The 19632-nt window shown below is 53.2% G+C and overlaps 8 protein-coding genes across 8 annotated transcripts; 3 read left to right on the top strand and 5 right to left on the bottom strand.

Annotated features, from left to right (window-relative positions):
* Window positions 1-2: 2 nt before the first annotated feature.
* On the bottom strand, window positions 3-5535 carry SEPMUDRAFT_166491 (uncharacterized protein; the record flags this gene model as incomplete). Its single annotated transcript, XM_016908235.1, has 2 exons — window positions 3-277; window positions 606-5535. 2 exons carry the CDS (start codon window positions 5533-5535, stop codon window positions 3-5), a joined length of 5205 nt encoding a protein of 1734 aa, XP_016756972.1.
* Window positions 5536-5973: 438 nt separating this feature from the next.
* On the bottom strand, window positions 5974-7643 carry SEPMUDRAFT_151762 (Sec14 cytosolic factor). Its single transcript, XM_016907028.1, has 3 exons — window positions 7271-7643; window positions 6587-7212; window positions 5974-6531 (listed from the first exon to the last, which is right to left on the bottom strand). The coding sequence occupies exons 1-3, from the start codon at window positions 7507-7509 to the stop codon at window positions 6341-6343; spliced, it is 1056 nt and encodes a 351-aa protein (XP_016756971.1). The 5' UTR covers window positions 7510-7643; the 3' UTR covers window positions 5974-6340.
* Window positions 7644-7944: 301 nt separating this feature from the next.
* Window positions 7945-9443, bottom strand: SEPMUDRAFT_151761 (nicotinate-nucleotide pyrophosphorylase). Its single transcript, XM_016907027.1, has one exon. The coding sequence runs from the start codon at window positions 9346-9348 to the stop codon at window positions 8410-8412; it is 939 nt and encodes a 312-aa protein (XP_016756970.1). The 5' UTR covers window positions 9349-9443; the 3' UTR covers window positions 7945-8409.
* A 397-nt stretch (window positions 9444-9840) lies between these two features.
* Window positions 9841-11769, top strand: SEPMUDRAFT_158954 (HET-domain-containing protein; the record flags this gene model as incomplete). The annotated part of the gene is made up of 1 exon (XM_016907815.1): window positions 9841-11769. One exon carries the CDS (start codon window positions 9841-9843, stop codon window positions 11767-11769), a length of 1929 nt encoding a protein of 642 aa, XP_016756969.1.
* A 564-nt stretch (window positions 11770-12333) lies between these two features.
* SEPMUDRAFT_11530 (uncharacterized protein) lies at window positions 12334-12888 on the bottom strand (the record flags this gene model as incomplete). The annotated part of the gene is made up of 1 exon (XM_016901148.1): window positions 12334-12888. A coding segment is annotated over one exon (555 nt), but the record flags the coding sequence as incomplete, so codon positions are not given.
* A 421-nt stretch (window positions 12889-13309) lies between these two features.
* On the top strand, window positions 13310-16475 carry SEPMUDRAFT_136193 (WD40 repeat-like protein). Its single transcript, XM_016902762.1, has 2 exons — window positions 13310-13498; window positions 14057-16475. The coding sequence occupies exons 1-2, from the start codon at window positions 13364-13366 to the stop codon at window positions 16106-16108; spliced, it is 2187 nt and encodes a 728-aa protein (XP_016756967.1). The 5' UTR covers window positions 13310-13363; the 3' UTR covers window positions 16109-16475.
* A 501-nt stretch (window positions 16476-16976) lies between these two features.
* SEPMUDRAFT_151759 (uncharacterized protein) lies at window positions 16977-17788 on the top strand. The gene is made up of 2 exons (XM_016907026.1): window positions 16977-17457; window positions 17537-17788. Exons 1-2 carry the CDS (start codon window positions 17083-17085, stop codon window positions 17600-17602), a joined length of 441 nt encoding a protein of 146 aa, XP_016756966.1. The 5' UTR covers window positions 16977-17082; the 3' UTR covers window positions 17603-17788.
* Window positions 17789-18268: 480 nt separating this feature from the next.
* On the bottom strand, window positions 18269-19496 carry SEPMUDRAFT_120738 (uncharacterized protein; the record flags this gene model as incomplete). Its single annotated transcript, XM_016901633.1, has 2 exons — window positions 18269-18377; window positions 18469-19496. The coding sequence occupies 2 exons, from the start codon at window positions 19494-19496 to the stop codon at window positions 18269-18271; spliced, it is 1137 nt and encodes a 378-aa protein (XP_016756965.1).
* Between the last annotated feature and the right edge of the window lie 136 nt (window positions 19497-19632).

Genomic DNA, 19632 nt, shown 5'->3' with positions numbered 1-19632 from the left:
CATCACAACACCTGGCGACGATGTCCAGGATGTACAGCCATTATTGAGTTCGATGCATAATCCCACCTCGAATGACCATCATCAATTAGCATCATCCGTTTCGGTGCCCGCCATAGCGACTGCCCTGCAGTCCAAGGTCGACGAAGAAGCGCCCGCCATGAAGTCGGCGCGGAAACAACGGCGAGTGGATCAAGAAGAAGGCGACCCGCAGTGAGACGAAGGACAATTGATGCATTCATCAGAGATTCCCATAATACAGGTAGTCGAGATTCATGTACTCAACCAGAATCGCAAGACTTTCAAGGAAAGAGAATACTGACCAATAGTAAATGCCACTATCCATATAAGCCCTATCTCGACAAGCTGTTGACACATGCTGTACATTTCAAAAACAATCTCGAGATGATGATGCCCATCCAAACCCACCAAGATACATGCCATAATCGTATTCCGAAAAACCAAACAAACTAGACCATCAACACCATTGTTCTCTTCATAAAATACCACCAAGCCTTGTCAAATATTTATCGCTACTGGACCTGTGAGGGATCAGTAAGCTGACCCGCTCTTTTTCAGCAGGAAAGGTACTCACAGTTCTCACACACCGGAATAGAGTGAATCTGCAAGCCACTCGTCTCTTGGTTCTTCTCGCCTCGGTCGACCTCGGGTGCTCATGCTCCGGAACAATACGCTCCCTTTGGCAAAGAAGTGTCGAAGCTTCTCTCCAAAGCGCTTGAAGTGGAACTCAGCCTTGCCCATCCCAGCGGCGTCGTACTGCATGTGCATGGTCGCACTCTCCGATCGCGCTTCGTTGACGGACCCCGCGCTGTATTCGGTGTTACCTTGGATGTCGAGAGAGTGAGCTGTCCGTGGTAGGTGGTCTGCACGAGAAGTTCTGCCCTTGCCCTTGAATTGTGTGAGGCGCTTGCGGAACGATGCCGTACGGTTGCGCTCCATGCTGTTATCCGAGAAGAACGAGCGTACTTCATCGAGTGCGGCAATAGCAGGTGGCGTCAGACTACTGGTTGGATATCGATCGCCAGGTCTGTGCGAGAGCACAGACGCCTGCCGGGGAACAGGCGAACCTGGGAGGCTCCTTGACGTTGCTTCAGTATGATTAGAAGTGAGGCCGAACTTCTTCGAGATGGAGCCGATTATTGAACGCTTCGACTTGTGGCGCAGGTGTGATGGGCTGATTCCGGTGAGCTGTTCAGTAGTCACAGAAAATCTGGATTCCGCGGGCGATGTGGTGGTGATCCCAACATTGATATCATTACCTCCCACAAGAGATCTGGGCAAATCAAGAGACCGAGTCTTGCGTTCTCGGAGGACTTCACTAGCGAGAGATGTGTTGGTATGTGCAGGGGACGGTACCGAAAGGTCGATTGCGATCTTATTGCCCGACCACGGGTAATTCTTGTCAACATTCCAAGGACGACTGTTCGGCTGCGACACGATCATTGAACGTCTGTTGGACATGCGACTGATGGGATTCATTCCTTTGGGCAGCAATTTCTGAACCTCTGCTTCTGTAGTGGGCGCTTTGGTTCTTAGAAACGCAGACTCGGGGCGAATAGGATCTTTGCCCAGGTCGACAGGTACAGACATAGATCCACTGAGGTACGCTCCCTTGCCGTTTGTGGTGTTGACGCCAGCGATTCCATCGACAGAGGCGGTTTTAGGTAGCGCTGGCAGCTCCTTATTGAGCAGCGCATGCAGAGCTGAAGGTGCAATCGAGTCGTGGGTACCGTTGATAACGATCTCTTCGGCACGCTCAGCAAGAGTGCGGAAGCCAGCAGAGGTGCGGTTGGTGAGGATAGTATCAGGCCTACCAACTTCAGTAGTACCAGCATAGCCAGGATGCATGTCTGTCTCGGATGGCAAGAAATCTAGCCGGAGGCTGGACAGATTACGCAAACCAGGAATGAGCTCAGAAATGCGCTCAGACAAACCAGCCACAGATGGTATCGACAGACGACTGGCCTGCTGCGCAACGTGAAGGAAGTCTTCTGGAGACAGCGGGCGATGGCTTGCTGCAGGATCTTCGAGCTCGGTCTGTGTGTTTTCTTGGATCTGGACAGATGGTACCAGTGCCTTGTCGTTGTCATGCTTCGACGCAGACTCGAGCTCCGCCTCGTCATCCTCTTCATCGCTGGTGCCAACCTCATCGCAGAAGCTAAAGTCCTCCGGCTTGTTGAAGAAGCTTGCGTAGCGATCGCGAAGGGGTTCGGTGCTCATTGGACGTCGAGGCGATGGGCAGTGGATTCCCGTGAAGTCTCTTCGACGAATGATATCCATCGACTTGGTAGGCCGAACCTCCAGAGCATCGTTAAGCTTCTCAAACAGATCAGTGCGACTGAAGTTCAAGGATGGCAAGTCCTTGCTGTCGCCAAGTGGCCGATTGTGCTTTTGAGCGTTGCGGCGAGCCTTAGCCTTGTCCGCAGAGTCCTGCATTCGTCGTTCTTGCATGGCTTTGACGGCAGCAATCCGAGCTGGCAGCGGAAAGTCACTCTTCTTCGAAGATCGCTTCTTCTCAGGGCTGCCCATGTCCTCAATGGACTCTTCTTTGAGGCCAGGCAGCTGGTGTAAGTGCGCGCTGCCGAGCCGAGCATGAGTGCTGTAACTGTTGTTGCTATTATTCGAACGCATATCTGTCGTGGTGTCACGTGAAGCCTTGGTCAGCTGGCTGTGATCATCTCGAGGCGCCAGTTTGCGAATAATGGATTTGTGTTGAATTGAAGATGCTTCAGCTTTGGCTGAGTCGGATTTCTTGATGTTGAGGGGCGCAATTTCGTCGGCAAACGTGACTGAGTTACGCCTGCTCGACCTCAAACCAGACTGCTTGGTAAAATGCGGTTGAAATTTGGGTGACTCGTCGTTAAGCTTGTCGGGTGTGGAACCTGGCGATACTTCGATAATCTGCGGCTTACCAACAGTGATGGTCGTCCCGGGCAAAGAGAAACGCACGGCCACGTCGGTGATCATGTCGGAAGCGGAGTTCAACGTGGTGTCACCGACAGTGCTGAGGTCTCCAGGCAGCGAGAAGCGGTTGCTATTTGTACTTGAGGTCTCCGGCACAGCGGTGCTGGGGCGATGAAGCTGAACAGACTTCGAGTATGTCCTAGGGGTTCGCGGTGTCGGAGGTGGCATCGATTCGTAGTCGGCTGACAGCGTGTTGGATGTGGCGGCCTCCTGGATACTAGTAGACGATTCCTCTCCTCGAGTGTCGTCTCCAGCCACTCGCAGAGTCTCGTCGATGCCTCGGGCTTCATCTTGGATGGGACTGACGGCAGAGCTGCGCTTCACCACTTCGCCCTGTCGCAATGGGCTGACTGGTGTCAAGTCAAGGAATACGCTCTGGTGAGCAGCATCGACCCCAGGAGTCTTCTTGCCCTCTTCAATCACTTCGACTCCGCTCGACTCTTTCGCAGCCGCGGCTTGGTGTTGTAGCGTGACTGTATCAGCATCAAGCGCAAATGGGTCCTTGGACTGTGTCTCGTCGGACGAGTCGGTGGTGTCGATGGGAACCTGGAAACGCATCGCATAGTCTGCACCAGTGGGCAGAGATGCCTCCATTGAGACTTCCGTAATAGCTTCGGGGACCGAATCATGTCGACGCTTGATACTGGTAGCACTCTGACGAGAGGAGCGACGTGAGTGCCGAGTGATCTCCTGCTTCGATGACTCGGGCTGTATTGGAGCACTGGGCGCGTCTCCTCGTTCGACAAGCTGCTTGATGACATTGGCAGTCGAATCATCGGGCTGCACCTGCTGAAGGGTGTTGTCGGCACTTGATATGCAAGACAGCTCCGCTCTGATCATGTCTCTTGTAATGCGAGTAGTCTCCATGGCATCCAACTCGGCCACTTTCACTGGTGACGCGGGTAGTTCCGCAGGCGCTTCGAACTCTTCGATGATGGTGAAGCGTGGTGTCTCATTGGCAGCCATCTCGTGTAGATCTGCAAGATCGGATACTTCGCCTTCTTGATCTTGGTCTACATCGAGCTCGTGTAGGTACACGTGCTGTGGATGTGCCAGCTGCATGGCCTTTTCATTCTCGTGCTGCTGTGCAGCCTCAAGTGCTGCTTTGGACTCAAGCATAGCCTTGACACGTTGCACGAATCCAGAAGGTGGTATCGAAGCGTGCGGGACTTCTGCCTGCTCGTCGCGACCCTCGGCATATTCGAAGTACTTGTGTCCTGGCATCATAGGCTCACTGGAATCTGGTAGATCAAGCAGATCTGGTTCAATGAAAGCCGGGTCGACGCCCACTCGTACTGTCGTCGTCGCATCTCTCGGTGTTGGAGGGCCTGATGAGTCCGGTGCCGAGCTTGCAGAAGCCGGATCAGATGAAGGAGGCCCTCCATCAGTCATCGGCGTGTCAGTACGCTGTGGCAGGTTGCGAGCCATTCGAGCGGCATTGTGAAACATGTGATGTGCCATGGGGCCAATGTTCGAGGGAGGAGGGTGCCCGCGCGTTCTGCTTTGTTGGGGCACTTGGCCATATGGAGGGTATGTGTAGCCTGGAGGATATTGAGGGCCGTATTGAGCTCGAGACTGCGGGGGATATTGAGGTGGGTATGGCTGTTGCATGGGATGCGGCATACCGGGTAATGGTGCTTGCCTCACCGGTCCTTGCTGATATGCGTACTGACTGGGCCCGTAGCTTGGATCTGCGGGATTGTCCGCTAAACGAGGTGGCGGACGTATATTTTGTTGTGGATTGTTGTAATCCCCCATGTATACGCCGTTGTAGCCATTGTAGGCAGCCATTGGCGGCGGATGAGGACCAGGAACTCTTCGTCCCATTTGCGGCCCTCCCATGTGAGGTGCCGGGTAAGAATCGCTCAAAGCCGGCGAAGCAGAGCGGAAGCCTGGACGTTTCAGTCTGGTCGGGTAGACAAATGGTCCACGGTTCTCTGGCATCGGAGGCACTGGCCCAGGGGGCATGTGATTGATGTGTCTCGGCTCGTGTCCTTGACTCTTCAGGCTTGCAGCTGACCGCAGTCTCGGGAGCTGCCCACCTGGAACGGCGGACCCCATCGAATATGATCTATTGTCACGCGGGTCCACGTCTTGAGAAGGCTGCCGCGCGGGAATGGATGATTTGCCACCGTGTACTGGAGGTAGAGAAGGTGGCATGCTCTGCATACTCGTGAGCGAACCCCGACGCTGGGTTGTGGAAGCAGTGTCCCACTGCGAGCTAACACGTGAAGTCTGAGATGGGGCATAGCTATGGTTGGACGAGAGACTCGTGATATGAGGATGGCCCGAAGCCGACACCTTCGATCCGTGACCCTGCCTGCCGCGCTGGCGAGCGTGCGGCATTCCAGGCAGGCGTGAGTTGTTGAATGAAAGAGCACCGATATCGCCGGTATCCGTTGAAGTCTTTAACATGCTGAGAACACCTGCATTGGACCAAGTGTCGTTGCTGCTCGTCGGGGGCGAGCGATGCTGTGATCGAGACTGTCCCGAGACATTGCTGGCCCTGGAGTTGCGGCCGCTGAGGCTGGAGACCGTGTCGGCGAAAGGCATTGTGCCGCCTTGAGAAGCTTGTGTCTGGTGAAGGACGGACCAAGAGAAGCTCTATCCAAGGAGAGCCACCAAAGGCGAGAAATGCAGTGTGCTGGGAGAAGATGATGGGAAGAGTGGGAGAAGATGGAGAGAGGTAGGTAAGGTACCACTTAGGGAGAGAGCACGCTACCTTCGTCAACACAACGTGGAAGAGGAGCGACGAGGCCAGCTCATTCCCGTCCATCTCATGGGTGCTTCTTGCATGCAGTCAGTGTGTTTGTCGTCGGTGAGAGGGAGGTGCGTATGTCCAGGAAGGAAGGAAGAATGAATGAAAGAATGAAAGAAAGAGCAGAAGACGATCGCCTCATGTGTACCTAGTAAGGTAAGTACCTTCCTCACTCGCAAGGCAGTTTCCATCGATGTAGTGCAGCCTGCAGGGCTGTTGCGCGCGCTGGGGCATCCATTAGTTGTGATGGTACCAGCATAGACGGACAGAGCTGCTGTCGCGTGAGGGACAGCTTCGTCCCATGTGCACAACACGCTGAAATTTGCACCATCGCGTCTGCGCTGGATCCATGTACATACCGGAAAGCACAATCTAAGCACACTCAATTTGCATCTCCAGTCGTGGGTATGTACTCCCACGCGCCATCTCCCTGCGCCTCCCATGCTCCCGTCAATTATGCTCTCTAATAGCCTTGTCTCTGTGTAGGTATTTGCAAGCTGCACTCATGCTCTGCCTTAAATTGAAGAAGCACTCCATTCAATCGCAATCGACTCGTCTTTTCTCCGCAATCAGCATCACGGCCCGATTCGCCACGGCGCTCTACTGAGCTGCCGGCGCAGCAGTGTGTGCCTCGGTGCCTGGCACGCGGTCACCGGTTGCTGGGGTGGGAGCAGTCGTAGTGGCTGTCGGTTCGTCGGCAGCTGGAGCGCCTTCGCCAACATGGCTCTCGGTAGCGGGGATGGTGTTGTCGGTCTCCCACTTGGCTGGCTTGGCCCACTGAGGATCACGCCCTAATGGATAGTTAGCATCCCATGGTATGATCATGGCTCGTTCGTCTCGACTCACATGGGCCGTCATCGCTGAGCTGGCACCCTCCCTCGCAATTGCACTTGCCGCCGAATTCAGTTGGCAAGTTTTCTGCGGGCACTTGCGCCAACAACTCCTTCTGGTATCCACTACCCAGTACATGGATCTTGGCAACAGTCACTGGGTCCAAGAATCGCTTGATAACTGCAAACACACTGCTGAAACCCCACGGCGTGTTGATCAAGTAAAGCTTGCCGAGGCGTTCGGGGTAGTAGTCCTGGCTGATAGCCGATGCACGTTGAACGTAACCGTAGACCTGGTTCGCTTTCATCAATCCAACGCCTTTGAAGTCCATGATGGTGCAGCAAGTCTCCAGCAATTGCCCGGCCTTTCGTGAGGCGGCTGGCAGACGAGGGTCGGCAACCTTCTCGTACTCGACAACAAGGTTCTCCAACATGCGCTCGTCCGTGGTAATTTTTCGCATTGCCTCGAAGTCGACCTTTCCATATTGCTCAATGTAGACCGGTCGACCATCTTTGTCGGTCTTGTGGTAGTATTGTGGATAGTATGCCATCAACTGGGCCTTCTCCTTGTAGTCGAACGTCTTCACCAGTTGGTCTACACCTCCTCCGAACTCTTTGCGCCACTTCTCGCTATTGACGAACCTGTTGCATGCTGATTAGTGCTTGTCCTTTTGCGTTTTGATCCACCTCGCTCGCTTACATTGCCTTGGTAGCATTGACATCGAACTTTCGAGCTCGCAGGAATCGCAGAAGTGTCAAAGTGTCCAATCGATCAGTGTATCCTTCCGACTCAAGCATCAACCGCAACTGCTCCACCTGCGCATCTTGCTCCTTGGTGGTGTGGCCTGGGTGGCCAGGCTTGTTCTCGGGTGCAGTTGTAGGGAAGTCGTAGTGATCATATTTGGGGTTGGGCTCGAAGTGTGGATTAGACGCAGCCATTTTGTTCGGTTTCGTAGCACAGTGACGCGTGCTATAGTTGGGGACTTGATCAAGATGCTCAAGGTGTTATGGCAGAGAGAGAGTCCAGATGTCAACTCGAGAGGTCAGGTAGGAGGTAGTATTGTTTATGAGCGGTGGAGACGGGCGGGGAGCGAAGTGGGAATTCAGGGCAAGGAGCAGTAGTGGACGGGACGGGAGCCCCCCTGGAGGTGAGCCACGATTTGTGGCTGTGAGGCAAAAAGTACCGAAACCCGACGTCCATCCACGCCGGGCAACGTTGACCAGCCGGAGCTCTGTCCAGAAACATGTGCAGGAAGCATTATTGAAAACCGTCAAGGTATGGAACTTTCGACACACGTGTATTCGCACGGAGCAAAGACAATCGCTTGTAGGACTACCAAGGCACGCATTGCTAGTTTACTTGCTAGACATTACCGTCTTCCAAGTTGTTTCGTTGCTACAGCTCGCTCTGCTAGGTACCTGGTATATTTCGGCTTTCTTTGAGTAGACGTTGGCAATTTCCTGCGACTCGGTCTTGCTATTCCGTGTCACTGTGGTTGTGAAAGAGCACAGATCTTGTCTTGCTAATCACGCGTCAAGACGATGAAGCCAGTGAGAACCATCAAGCACGACCATCGACGGAAGCCTCTGCAGTCACCTTATGGTCACTTGACCATCACTCTTGGGAGCGACACGATGAGATCTTGCAAAACCATTCTTATCGCGACGGGAACACCTCCTCTGCCGAGTGGTTCGCCGACTACTACATCTTCGTCCATATTGTAGCATCGGTAAGTCTTGTAGCTTGAGGTAGCCCTATTCGAGTCGGAGCCGCACTCGCACTCCTATGCAATAGCAAGGCATGCACATGCACCAAAAAGCCCATCCGATCTTGGTCAGCTAACCCTCAACCGGCTTTCCAGTCGACGTCCCTTTCGGTATGACCTTGAGCGAGAAGTCGATGTGCTTCACTCCCTGGTGGATGCTCGACGAGCTGATGATATCAATGTCATCGCAAACGTAGTCCGCAACATTGTCTTCCGTCAACCCGCCTGAGACTTCGACCAGGGCACGGGCGTTGACACCTCTACCCCACTTGTCCTTGAGGTTCTTCGATGCTACGCGAACACCCTCTGGCGTGAAGTTGTCAAGCATCACCACGTCAGCGCCGGCCTCGATCGCTGTATTCGCTTCCTCTTCAGACTGACACTCCACTTCCACCTTCACTGCAAAGCCTCCTGCTGCTTTCGCGGCCGCAACTGCTGTTGGTATCGAACCACCACATGCCCAGATATGGTTGTCCTTGAGCATGGTCATGGTGCTCAAATCGTGCCTGTGCTGGTCGCATCCTCCTACCAGCATGCCATACTTCTCAACCAGTCGGAAGCCTGGGGTAGTTTTTCGTGTGCCAGCCAGGATGTTCTTGTATCCTGCGTTCCGCAGCAACTGGAGCAAAGAATGCGACTTCGTTGCTACACCTGAACACCTTGCCAGCAAGTTCAATGCCACTCGCTCGCCCAGAAGCAGACAGCGCACTGGCCCTCGGACTGTCGCCACGTGTTGTTTCTTCTCTTTACCGACCTCATCTCCTTCCTTCACGAACCATTCCACGGTGCAGTCTAATTGCTTGAAGACTTCTTCGAAGAATGGCACGCCTGCCACGATACCAAAGCTCTTTGCAAGCAGACGCGCTTCAGCTGGGCCATCTCCCACCACGAAACCGCCGTAGTCGAAGCTCGGGGTATCCTCCTCAAGCCAAAGAGTAATTGACTTCTTCCATGAAGGTGGCAGCAGATGGGCTGGATTTCCGTGAATTGGTGCTCCCTCTGTGATGGGCATGATGCCGAGTGTCTGTTTGATCTCTCGGTAGAGTCGTGATGGTTGGAAAGGTGTGTTGGCTAGCGAGAGAGGATTGTGATATTGCTGTTCCGTGCCTTACCTTCATTACCTAGTTACTATTTGCATTTTATGCGAATGACGCCTCATAGACTCGATGCTGGTCGCCGATGTCGTCGTCGGAAGAGGGGAAGGTGCTCGGACCGCAGCTGAAGTCACCTCAGCAGTCAGCACCCCTTGATTGGCGAGGCTCTCTGTGGGCTACAACATCGTGCACTTGTTCCACAATAATATCGTGAGATTCACTTCTGAGTGATGATCGACCCTCCAGATCGAGATGATTTCTTTCAAAAAGCTGAGTGACTAATTCTAGCTTGCCCGCGATATCGCAGACAGATCAGCATGTACTGTGCGACCTTTCCTGAAGCCGACCGACCATCTAGATACCTTACTACATCCAGCTACCTGGATATTTCGAATACAGGTAGCTGAGGCATGGCGAACCTTGATCATCCAATTACACCAGATGATATCGGCAATGTCAAGTACTCATACGACTCACTAGACTCTTCGAAGAATGAAATACGGCTGCTCAAATTCTCCAAAGACACTTCTGACAGCACTTGGAGCAGCACTGCATGTTCCGTTGTTACAGTCGCTTTGCCTGAGGCTCCGGCGTACTGTGCTATCAGCTATGTCTGGGGCGATCCAACTCATCTGAGAGACATAGAACTCGATGGATTGCAGGTGCCGGTACTTGCAACTGCAGTAGAAGCACTACAGCAAATGCACGCGGCAGCATTCATCGCATCTAGTCACACAGCATACATTTGGGTCGACGCAGTGTGCATAGATCTAGACAACGACCAAGAGCGAGCGCAGCAAGTCATGATCATGTCTGAAATTTATTCAAACGCGACGCAGGTCTTGGCTTTTCTGGGACTGTCCTTCTCGGGGCACGTAGAAATCCAGTCGAGCATATGTGCATCGGCCAGAGCTCTTCGAGAGGCGGCAGGGTCGAGGAAGGGTCTGAACAGACTACTCAACTTTGATACGGACCTGTCAGTAGCAGAATACTTGAATGGACTGGACAAAGCCTTGCTGGCCAAATTCTACGCAAGTCCCTGGTTCACCAGGCTGTGGATTCTGCAAGAAGCCGCTCTAGCTCGAGTTGCTATGGTCTTTTACGGAGACCACAGTATACCTCTGCCAGACGTCATCATAGTCGCTCGTGCTCTCGTGAAGATGGAGAGACACAGCGGCCGCTTCGAAGTCAGTAGAGATGCTCTGTCGCACGGCATCCGGCACTGCAAAACATTATTCAATCTACGTGTTTGGCATGCTTGCAAGCTCAATTTGGCGCACGAGGGTGACTGCCGTAGAGGCCAATGCCACTCTGGCTTACCACTAACATATCTCCTAGAGGTGATGCACAATCATGCCAACTCCGAGATGCGAGACAAAGTATATGCGATCCTGGGCCTTGCTCATGTATCGGTAGCGCACGATCTTCGACCGAACTACAATCTTCCACTGGAGGTTGTATATACACAAGCGACACGTCTCGCCTTTCAGCAGGACAACTCGTATGAGGTGATGCGCTGGGCCAGGACTAACGGAAATCATCTGAATGAATGGTACCGCGAGCACCACTGGCCCACCTGGCTACCATTATGGCAAGAGCCATATGGTCGCCTCAAAAACCCCTCTGGTCTGCCCTGGTGGACATTTCGAGCATCCAACAGCCGCACTGTAATATTCCCCACCGAGCTTTCCGATCCCGTCCTGCGCTGTGAAGGTGTCTTCATAGACGATCTGCAGTATACTTCCTCGACATTACTCCCTGGCGGAAAATTTAAAGAAGACGACCAAACCGCCTTACAGGCACTCCAGGACGCGATCCGGGTGTTCTCTCCCATGGCACAAAAGGCTCGTGGCGTCAGATCGGATATCGATATCGACTCCCATATCATGGCCCTCGCCGGAACGCTGGCCGCGGGCGCATTGCGACTCCGCTCGCAGGATGAGTATAATGCTCGACAACCACCACCCCGTAACAACAAAGCCGTGCTTACAGCGTCCGAATTGGCAGAGATGGCCCACAGTAGTCTGACGCGGAATGCAGATGCGAGCAGTGCAGGACAAGCGATGAAGTATCTCTATCATTTCCAATTCCATAGTCGTTTTCGGAAATTCTTCTTGACCAAGGATGGATACATGGGAATCGCGTCGCAACATGTGAGGATGCAGGACTCGCTCTTCCTGGCCATGGGCAATAGCGTGCCGTGGATTTTGCGGAGAGAAGAGGGACATTACCTCTTTATGGGGGTGTGCTATGTTCATGGCATTATGCAGGGCGAATTGGCGTCTGAACTTGGGGTGGAAGATATCGCAGAAAAGGCACAGTGGGTTAATATCCATTGATACCAAGGCAGGTATATTCCATGCTGAACCTGCCATTTCGATAGCTCCTGCTCATTGTAACACTGGCTACCAGGTACTTATGCATCTTTGCTACGAGGAACGTACTTGCATCTTAGTCCTGAACCGTTCTCTCAGCCTTTTCGATCTGAGGACGGCTGGCAGTCAACTGCTGTTCAAGAAATCACACGGCCTCGAGTGGTACTGATATATGCTGTCTGGCCGAGCGGGCATCAGCGCCTGTAGCACTGCAGTAGCCCAAGCACTTCATATATATAGTGATTTGGGATGCCGGTGGCTTTTAACGCTGCTTTTGAGATACATGGTGTTTGTCTCGTTGGTCATTCGCGGTCTTGTAGACGTCTTATCCGAGACGACCACAGAAATGCTGAGATCTGAACATGTCGAAACTCGAAGGTGTACATCGAGCACGCCATTCAGACTCATTGCTGTGGACATTGCGTGGGCAAGTACTCAGCAGAATCGTATGGCATCCCCTACGTCCAGTAGAGGCTTGCACACTGGGATGCGCATTCCCATCGATCAACCACCGACGGCATCGCTGCGAAGCACATCTTGAAGCAGCTCTTTCGCTTCCTGTATAAGCTCTGCCTCTTTCTCAGCTCCCACTTTATTGCTGCGGCTGTTCAGCCACCCAATATCCAAGTCACCCAGTCCACCATTCTTGATTCTGTCTGGGTCCAGCTGCTGCTCTTTAGGCAGCTGCACGACGCCTCGTTGATTGCTCTGGGCTGGCGCCGTTGATGCCGCCGCTGCTTTAGGCTGCTCTTGCGCAGTGAGCGGATCGGGCGTGATGATGCCGGCTTCTTCCAAAGCATACACTTGTCTGCGCAGCCTCGCAGTCACGCCTTGCAACGTCTCGAAGAAAGACGTCGAGACCTCCTTAAATTTCTCGCGCCGCGCTTCGAGACTGTCGCTGGAGGTATCGGGCATTGGCGTGTCATCGTCGAATGAGGCGTGCAAGTTCAGTGGCCGGTCTGTGAGTGCATGAACGGCTTGTCCGGCTGAAGTGAGCAGTGTTGCGACATCTTTGTTGATCTCGGAGAGCTCGCGGATGCGCTCTGCTGGCGTGATTGTGACGGTTGTCGGTGGCTGTGCCATCGCGAGCAAAGTGCTATAACATGGTCCAGCTCGAGTTCAATGTCGTTCCGTGTAGTTACACGAACGTGAGCCCAACATGGTAACGCTTGTGCTGCAAGTGTCTTGGGTCCGCGCTTTCCTCATTGAGAGGTAAATCTGACTAATCAGACGCGCGGGTTGGTCGACAAGTGGGGCACGCTAGTAACTTCACCAGAATCGACACACAACACGAAGAACACGCCTTCACGAAACCGGCCTCACAACTGAACTTGCATCACAACTTGACCAAACAGGTTACCTTACAATCACACCTATTCTGTTGTGTGAATAAGTCGTTCTTGGCGAAACTCACTAGTCCGCGCAAACCCTGTCAAGTCGAGATCACGTGCGAGGACCTGGGCTTCATCTCTCCCATCTCGCGACCATACATCGAATTCCCATCATCGCACTATTACCATTACTTTGTCGCATGTAAACTGCCATCGACATTCATACCATGGCGTCGCAGCCGCCACCGCCGTCGCGCACCACAAGCGTCGGTCCGCAGAGCGCAGGCGGCATGAGCGGTCCTCCTCCTGCCACAGCGCCTGGTGGAGCTGGGGGGAATCAGCAGCAGAATCTCAATCAAATTGTAAGTACATGTTCCTGTAATGAAAGGGAGTCTGCAGTGGGGAGAGCGCTGCTCTCCACTTCTTCTGCGTGCTTCGCTTGCCATTCTACCACTAGAACGCGGAGGCGCTTGGACCACTTGATATGAAGATGGACTCTTCAACTTGGACTCACGCGGTCGGACGACGTCTTCTCTTCCAACACGCGACAAGCACCGTTATCGAAGGCGGCCGAACTACAAACACTCGCGATCCGAATCACATCGTTCTTGACGGCCTCCCGATTTCCCAAGATGAAAACGGCCAGTCCAGCTGTAAGCAATTCTCAACCGCGACCGAGGAATTCCTTGCCCAGAGACGCCACACCCTCCAGTCGCCATCCATGCAAGTCTAGGTAGCTGGACCTGATCAGTCTGCTTTCAACACTTACTTCATCTGATACCGGGTCCCACTGGAGGACACAGCGCGCGCTCACTAATGCGCGTCTGCCCCTCGGCCTCGACGCGATCTATTGCACTCGAATTTTCTTCGCACTTCACAAAATGGCGCAAAGACTGGAACGGGCTAACTCAATGTCATAGGTACTGGAGTATCTCTCTAAGAAGGGGTATAGCCGTACGGAAGCTATGCTTCGGAAAGAGAGCGCGAACACAGATCCCAACGGAAATCCCATCCTCAATTCAATCGATGAAATGGGCGGCAAAAAGTACGGCCGCGCTTTCGACCTGACCTACAACTGGGTCGACAATGTGCTGGACATTTACAAGCCAGAATTGAAGCGGCTTCTCTGGCCGCTCTTTGTGTACTCGTACCTGCAATGCATCAGCGAGTTCTACTCTCGAGATGCGGAGGAGTTCTTCGGGCGCTTCAAGTCTCATTTTGAACGGGAACGTTCCGAGGATGTCCGCGCGCTCTCGCGGCTGTATGAACCGGAACATGCGCAGGACAACCAGGTCGCGCAACTTTATCGGAATAACAAGTACCGCTTGACACTCAGCAACATGGCATTTCAAACGTTGATGACATACTTGGAAAATAAGGACAGCGAGGGGGGCAGGATCGTTACCAGCATTATCGCGCAGCACTTGGACATTAGAGTCGTGGACCGCGCTGCTGCCGGAGCTGAACGAAGTCTCGCCAAGATGATCACCAACCGAGGTGGCCAGGACGACGTGCCGGCAGAGGACGAAGGCATACCTGGGCACAATCCGGGCTCTGCAAATCTCGATCCCAAGGCTCCAGCAGTGCTCTCGAAGCTCACTCTGGGACCGCTACCAATGGAGAGCGAACTGGTGGAGGACGTCAAAGCAGAGCTTCAGGAGCATGATGCCTCCCATCCGCCAGGGCCGGGTCAGAACTCACTTATCGATCAGTTCGAAGAACGCATCAAGCGCGAAGAGCCTGATGATGCAGCGCCACAGCGGGACGCGCTCCCTTTCCCACCGTCCACGGCAAGAGACGTGGCCATGGAAGTGCAGAGAGTGAAAGAGAATCGTGATCGCTTCCGCATTGAAGGCAAGACGGGTGGCGTGGGACCAGGGGTCAGCGTGACCATGTTCACCTTTCACAACACCTACGACAGCGTCAACTGCATCGAGTTCTCGGGCGATAATTGCTTGGCTGCTGTCGGTACAGCCGAGTCCTACATCCGAGTCTGGTCGCTGGACAATCGCACCTTGACATCACCTACGGACCCTCCGCAGTTCCAGCCTTCATCTTCGCGGCGACTTATTGGGCATTCAGGTCCCGTCTATGCTCTTTCCTTCTCGCCATCCATCGCTATTCCGGAACCACAGACCAATGGCCACACCAATGGGTCTACTTCATCGAACTCACATCCGAGATATCTGCTATCTTGCTCCGCCGATTGTACTATTCGCTTGTGGTCTCTCGACACCTGGTCGAACTTGGTAGTGTACAAGTCGCACAACATGCCGGTATGGGACGTGCGCTTCTCTCCTTACGGGTTCTACTTCACGTCATGCTCTGCAGACCGAACCGCGCGATTGTGGAGCACAAATCAGATTGCCCCTCTCCGGTTGTTCGTCGGACACGACGCGGACGCCGATGTGGTGGCGTGGCACCCCAACAGCGCATATGTATTCACAGGATCCGGTGCGCCCGACCGTACAGTGCGCATGTGGGACATACAGAGAGGACAGGCGGTGCGCATTTTCACGGGCCATGTGGGCAATGTCACCGCTCTCTCCTGCTCGCCTAGTGGCAAGATGGTCGCGAGTGCTGATGACCGAGGCGAGATCATCCTCTGGGATTTGGCCAGAGGCCGTCTAGTCAAGCGCATGCGTGGACACGGTCGCGGTGGTATCTGGAGCTTGGACTGGAGCGTGGAATCCAGCGTACTGGTCTCTGGTGGAGCTGACGGCACGGTGCGTGTGTGGGACATGCAGCCCAACGGGGATGGTCAAGGCAAAGTGGTCGGTGAGGGCGGCACTGGGACCAAGATCGATGGCGCAACATCTGGTGGAGGTGCTGGCACCAAGGGCAAGTCTAAGAAAGATGTCGTGGTATCGCCGGACCAGATCTCGGCATTTCCGACCAAGAAGAGCCCAGTCTACAAGGTCGGCTTCACGCAAATGAATCTGGTGATTGCTGGTGGTGCGTACCTGCCTTGAGTACGTCTTCACGACCACACCAAGCACGAAAGCGGAAGGTTTGCATGAAAGGAAAATGTGGTATTAGCAAGGCGTTTCGGGTATTGGCCTCGAGTTCATGATACCACAAGCAAGATTGGTCACAGCATGAGCGTTTGAGAAGAAAATGGGAACGTAGACTGGTTTGCTCTCAGAGAGCGAGGTAATGGGGCAGTAAGTACATGGCATCCCACCTCCGTCCGACAGATACCACACGTACGTACATAGGTACGCATACATTGTACTGCTACTGTCTCCCCGAGCCGATCGAGTTGCAAGCATTATCCAGCAAAGTCTGGACAGCTCATCGATGTGGCTGTGCATGCTTGTACCGCCACAGCAATAACAGCAATAACAACAATCACCATGGTCTGAGAGGGAACATGAAGTGAAGATGATTACGCCTCTGCTGTGCAAGTTGGACGCAAACGTCCCATATCGATCAGAGGTCGTCAACCTGACTCTCTCCCTCTCCCTCTCCCTCTCACACTAACCCGTCTCGTCCAAAGATCTGCACCATATGCCAAGTTTCCCCCAGTATGACGTCGATTATGGACATGCGCCGCCATGTGATTCTCCACTGATATACATTGTCCCCGCGACATGTGAGCACCGCCATGGCCATCATGGATGATGATGATGATAATGATGATGGATGGCGCGTGTCTGCCTGTTCACTCCTCGTGCTGATGATGTCGCAGGAAGCTTGCCGGGTAGCGAGAAAGAAAAATCAAGTATTGTCAAATCCTCTCACTCCATCACCACTGCAGTAGGAATACATGTATTTGTATAGGTATTAATTAATGCCTGCGCGCTCTGTCCTCGGTTTTCCTTCCTATCCCTCCTCACCACTACCACAACAACACCAACACCAACATATAAGCACCCTCTCCCAACCAGATTTTACAGAACACTACCTCCAAAAGAAAAAGAAAACGAAGAAAACCACCACCACCATGGCCATCACCCGCGCCTCCAAATCCACCAAAACCACCACCACAACAAAAAAACCCTCTCTCCTCTCCCGCCTCCGCAACACCCACCAAGCCAAAGTCACAACCACCCAATCCACCAATCCCATCACAGGAACCACCACCACCACGCAAAAAACTTCTACGCATCCGAATGGAATCGGATATAAAGGACATGGCGGTCGAGGGCCTCTGGCGGGGAATCGAGAGACACATTATGTTAATACTGCTGGTGGTGGTACGGCTACTGCGGGGACGACGACGCATCATCATAATAAGAGGAAGCCGAGTGTGGGGGATAAACTATCGGGGGCGTTGATGAAGTTGAGGGGGAGTGTGATGGGGAGGAAGGGGGTGAAGGTATGATTTATTCCTTTTTTTTTCTTTCTTTCTTTTTTGAGAATAGGGGAGTATGCTAATGGGTGTTCTTTGGGTGTAGGGTGCTGGGACTCGTCGGATGCATGGGACTGATGGGAGGGGATCGAAGAGGGTTGGAAGGGTTTAGGTGTGGTTATGTGTGAAAATTTGATTGATGGTGTTGGCGGGTTGATGAAGGTCTTTTGTGGGAGAAATACAGGAGTATTGCTACTGCTTGATGAGAATGAGGAGGATGATGATGAGATTGATGATGATGATGATACCCTTTAGTTCAACGTTAGGTGGAAGAAAATGAATGAATGTAATGTTTGACAAATGATGTGCTGCTGTGTGGATGGATATCACAATCTCCATCTCTTTGCAGTCGCTTCCAGTTGTCTTCACCAGGTTTGACCTCGACTCTTTTGATCGACTATGGACTACATACCTACCTACCAAAGCATCCTCGCAGACATATCATCCGACATTCCACCTCTCGCCCGCGAGGAAAGAACAAGGGAACAACAAACGATCGAAGCGAAAAAAGAACAACTGCCTACTTTACACTAGAAGGATAAGATCTCACACCTAGCGCTGGGAGCGCCACCTCCTCGCAAGTCACCAAGGTACGCACGCATCAAGACATTTTCAACTCTTCCAGATTGATCCCTTCCACCTCCTCGGGCTCGCGATGATACATGTCATAGTACTTCTTCCGTTCCGGATGTGTGAGCACATCATAAGCTTTATTGATCGCGATCCTATTGTTCACATTGCAATTCCCAAACGTCAGCCATACTACGTCCCACCATCATCAATCATTCCCAACGTGACTCGTGGAAAAGACATACCATCTCGTTGGGGCATCGGGATCATCGGGAAATCTGCTGGGGTTGTGTCGAAGGGAAAGACGTTCGAGTTGTCTGATTGGACAAGAAAAAAGAAAAAAAGAAGAGGTTAGCAAGTGTCGTCGTCGATGATTGGGGGAGATTCTGCAGAGGACTATATACATACCTCTTTGCAAGGAGAAGCAGCACATCCGGATCTGTACTGGGATCGATATCGAGGATTCGGTAGAGGAGCGGCCAATCAGACTTGCTCCATTCGGCGATGACATCCTCGTCTTCACTGTCGTCGTAGTCGGCGTATGAATAGTACTGGTACTCGCCCGCTCCAGCACCGATTCCAGCTCCGACTTTGCGTGCAGTCTTGCTACTGTTGCGACGCATCGGCTCCGCTCGCGGTGGCGTGTTGACTGGTGGAGAAGGCGGAGGCATGGACCGGCTGCTCATAGGAGATGGTGGAGTCGGGTAGTGTGCGCCCAAAGGCACGCTGCCCAGGTGTACGGGTGGTGACGGAGGTTTGATCGAGGAGGAAGTTGCATGTCCAAAGGGTGGCGTAAAGAGCGAATGTCGACGCTCCGCACTCTTCCGACGAGGGGCCTGGTGGCCGACATAGTCGAGCGAGAAGCTGCTCGACCGTGGTGAGTAGGACGAAGGAGGCGTGAACATGGGCTGGCTGATGTTGTGAGCAGGCGTATATGGAGGCGGCGGCGGTAGCGGATTACTAATGGCAGGCGTATAGGAGGATGATATGTCTGCTGGCGTGTAGAGTGTGCTGGCCTTGCTAGGTCTTCGTGGAGTTCCTCCGAGCGGCAATGGCTCATCATATGCTGAGTCCTTCCGCTGTCTGCGATGAAGCTCTTGTTCGAGGTCTCGTAGCTCTGCAAGCTGCATACCTGATCGATCACATATAGCCAGCTGAGCATTCAGAGCCTGTAGCAGTTCCCGATCGGTGGTAGTGAGGACTTTCTGCTCTTCTATCTTCTCAATATGTTGCACCAACTCCTTGGTCATATCTTTGTTCAAGCTTTCCATCTTTTCCACCGTCTTTTCGGGTAGTCTTCGACCATTCTTGATATCTTGGCGGACTTTAGTAATCCGCACCTCTAGCTTAGTCGATGCTTCTCGGTCCACCTTGATAATTTGCCGCAGTTCGCATATGTTCAGTCCCAGAGCGTTTAGAGCCGCCGTAGAAGGCATTTTGTCTACTTTGGTTTTCAAGCCGAGCAATAACAATAGGTATGTTGAAGATTCAAAATGCAGCTCGAAAGGAGTGGAAGGACTGGAGGTAAGAGTGAAACGAGGCGCGCTCGAATCGAAGCCTTCGAGACTTTGC

Source organism: Sphaerulina musiva (assembly GCF_000320565.1).
Source record: "Sphaerulina musiva SO2202 unplaced genomic scaffold SEPMUscaffold_11, whole genome shotgun sequence".
NCBI classification, from domain to species: domain Eukaryota; kingdom Fungi; phylum Ascomycota; class Dothideomycetes; order Mycosphaerellales; family Mycosphaerellaceae; genus Sphaerulina; species Sphaerulina musiva.
Note: the sequence above shows the minus strand (reverse complement) of the source record. Positions and strands in the feature narration are given on the sequence as shown.

What these genes read in the sequence shown, in the direction of transcription:
- SEPMUDRAFT_151762 (XM_016907028.1), bottom strand. Translation starts at nt 7,509, where the DNA reads ATGGCTGCGTCTAATCCACACTTCGAGCCCAACCCCAAATATGATCAC. An exon ending in GTCAATGCTACCAAGGCAAT is followed by an intron (nt 7,213 to 7,270) that starts GTAAGCGAGCGA and finishes AGCATGCAACAG; the next exon opens with GTTCGTCAATAGCGAGAAGT. An exon ending in GCTCAGCGATGACGGCCCAT is followed by an intron (nt 6,532 to 6,586) that starts GTGAGTCGAGAC and finishes ACTATCCATTAG; the next exon opens with GGCGTGATCCTCAGTGGGCC.
- SEPMUDRAFT_151761 (XM_016907027.1), bottom strand. Translation starts at nt 9,348, where the DNA reads ATGCCCATCACAGAGGGAGCACCAATTCACGGAAATCCAGCCCATCTG.
- SEPMUDRAFT_136193 (XM_016902762.1), top strand. Translation starts at nt 13,364, where the DNA reads ATGGCGTCGCAGCCGCCACCGCCGTCGCGCACCACAAGCGTCGGTCCG. An exon ending in AGCAGAATCTCAATCAAATT is followed by an intron (nt 13,499 to 14,056) that starts GTAAGTACATGT and finishes TCAATGTCATAG; the next exon opens with GTACTGGAGTATCTCTCTAA.
- SEPMUDRAFT_151759 (XM_016907026.1), top strand. Translation starts at nt 17,083, where the DNA reads ATGGCCATCACCCGCGCCTCCAAATCCACCAAAACCACCACCACAACA. An exon ending in TGGGGAGGAAGGGGGTGAAG is followed by an intron (nt 17,458 to 17,536) that starts GTATGATTTATT and finishes CTTTGGGTGTAG; the next exon opens with GGTGCTGGGACTCGTCGGAT.